The sequence below is a fragment of the Belonocnema kinseyi genome, chromosome 5 (assembly GCF_010883055.1).
Source record: "Belonocnema kinseyi isolate 2016_QV_RU_SX_M_011 chromosome 5, B_treatae_v1, whole genome shotgun sequence".
Taxonomy (NCBI): Eukaryota; Metazoa; Arthropoda; class Insecta; order Hymenoptera; family Cynipidae; genus Belonocnema; species Belonocnema kinseyi.
Window position 1 is genome coordinate 111,004,239 of NC_046661.1, and position 2,727 is coordinate 111,006,965.

The 2,727-nt window shown below is 32.8% G+C and overlaps 1 protein-coding gene across 1 annotated transcript in view; it reads right to left on the reverse strand.

Moving 5' to 3' along the window:
- Positions 1-205: 205 nt before the first annotated feature.
- Positions 206-2,727, reverse strand: part of LOC117173289 (tubulin--tyrosine ligase-like protein 12) — a 29,369-nt gene continuing 26,847 nt past the window's right edge. The window contains exon 3 of the mRNA XM_033361770.1: positions 206-1,168. Within this exon, the coding sequence (XP_033217661.1) occupies positions 664-1,168 (505 nt within the window). The 3' untranslated portion in view covers positions 206-663. The remainder of the gene's footprint in view (positions 1,169-2,727) is intronic.

Sequence of the window (2,727 nt, forward strand, 5' to 3'; positions counted from 1 at the left end):
TTAAATTATGTGAATTAACTTATAACATTCTAATCTCATCAGTCACTTGACTTAGGCCGTGGCTATGATGTATAACCGGGTTTACCCGAGTAAAAGTTCAATAAAAACACTGAAATAATATGTGACCTAAAATAAAATCGTGGATTAAAAAATAACAAACTTCTAACACTACTATGGTATATTTTAAATTTTAAAACGTACTTTTCATTGCAGGTGCTCCTTTATTCGAAAAATATTAAATACAGATATCTTAATCATTAAGAAATATATTAAAGACGTATGAATCAGTTGTTTATGAAATATCGTCGACTTTTACCCCTAAAAACGAAAAATTAGTTTCGTTCTAAAGAAACTTTTAACATTAAACGCACGCTCTTTTGACGCACGGGTTTTAAAAAATATATTTTCTTCTGCAATCAAATTTTCACAGAATGTACTTGATATAATAAGGAACAGTATGAGCGAAGTCTGAATTTCATGTATTGGCTGGGTTATCATTTACAATCATAGTTATATCTTAATATCAAAAGCGTCAATCGTTTTATAATTGTTTCTTCATTTTTCCCAGTTCATCCTTTTTCCATAAATTACTCGCTTATTTAGATTGTATTTAAGACTTGAATATTAAATAAGAAATATATTTGATAATTTATTTACTTCTATTCACAATTCATGAAATACTTCATTCCGAGACTCATTTAAGAATAAGCAGCGAAATACGTCGTTATAAAAATCTGGATAGTACTCGCATGCTCTTTTACAATCTGGGGTAAAGTTTACCTCCAATAAAATAGGCTGCATCTCTTGGTTTTTCCATTCGAGCATCAAATCCACAGCATAAAGAGCTCGACTTTGTGAACTTTCTGCAATTCCTTTTGGAGGATCGACAGAAGTTGCAGCTTCAAAAACTGCTTTGAAGATTTCCAAGATCCTTGGTTCTATTTTCGTTATCCATGGATGATCGGGATATTGGCTCTCCCAATTTGGAATAAAGTCAGCGCATTTTGTGTGACAGAGAGGCGTCGATTCAGAGTAATTCATGACAGTAAAATGTTGCTCATAGTCGTCAAACTGATTGAGGGCAAAAGGCTTGTTCGCAAAACGCAGAAAAAAGTTGGAGTATACAAAAATCTTCAGTGGCTTGACAGATTTCAAAAGTACGACGTATCTATAAAAAACGGGATCAATTTGTTTTATTTAGATGGGATTAGAGTTAACTTACATACATATATATTTAATGAAGTTTTAAAATATTGAGACTTTTCAATTATTAAACTTGCAGTTTCAACCTCTTAAAGTCTCATAATAATTAAGTAACTTATTCTGCCGTACAAACTAAAAAGTCACTTAAGTATCTTTTTAGTTTGTACGGCAGTATTTATAAGGATAGATTCGATCCTTAATTTTTGTTTATACATTCTCGAGATAATCAGAAGGTATTAGTTGTGTTCTAGTTTTCAGGACTCTATGATAAAATTCAATTTCTCCTATATAGAGTCAGATAAAAACTTTTAAAACTATAAAACTGTGGAATAGTATAAAGATTAGGAAAAAAAACATTCAAAACTTTTTCAAAAGTCCACGATCGATTGATACAACCACGAAAATATGGGCTTAAAAGGTACTCCAATGTTCGCATCCAGCCCCATGACCCGCTCTTTGGTGGCGTCTATTGTTCCGCCCGACTTGAGTTCAGGCATTCTGGTTAAAAATCTAATATCTCTAAACTTTCCCGTCACTAGTGTGCAAAAGTAAGTTTCATCACAACAACTCATCATCGATCGTGGAATCGGTAACTTTTACTGTTTCGCGCCATGATTGCTAAATCGCATATAACGCGAGAGTATAAAATAAAAAAATGTTGATTTTATTTTGACTCCGCCCAGCCATAAGATTTGATCTATTCTTTTGAAATTAAATATCTGAAACCGATTGTAAACAAAGCGAATAAAAAGATACAAGAATCGATTTTCATTTTTAAAAATGAAAATTGGGGTAATAAATTAACTAATATAAATACAAAAGACAACTCATTATGGGAAATGACCAGAATTCTAAAAGGACACAGAAAATGGTACATCTCACCATTGCAGAGTCCAAATGGCCCATTATTCAAAAATAAATATAAAACTGAAATCATAGCAGATCATTTTGAAAAAGTGCATAAATTAACTAGGGAAATGGGCGATGCTGAGCACAATAGGAAAATAGAAAAACTTTTTGACGAAGTCACTACACAAGTAACTTCTAAGGAAATCAAAAGAGCCATAATGAGAACAAAATCTTAAAAAGACCCTGGGTTAGATGGAATTCAAAACATAGTAATTAAATACCTCCCTAAAAAGCTATAGCCTAAATTAAGTGCATAATAAACGCGTGCTTAAAGCAGGGTTACTTTCCAAAAGATTTGTAAAAAGCTAAAATCTTGGCTATATTCAAATCCGGAAAAGATGAAACATTGCCAACAAGCTATAGACCTATCAGCTTACTGGCCACTCTTAGTAAACTCTTTGCACTTGTAATCCTACACAGACTCCAAGATCATAAACTCTTTAGAAGGCAATTTATACCGGAACAGTTTGGATTCAGAGCAGGTCACTGGACAGTTCAACAGGTAGCACGGATCACTGATTATACTAGCCTACACTTCAATATGAAGCATAATACGGGTACCTTATTCATCGAAATGGAAAAACCCTTTGATACTGCATGGCACAAAGGACAAAG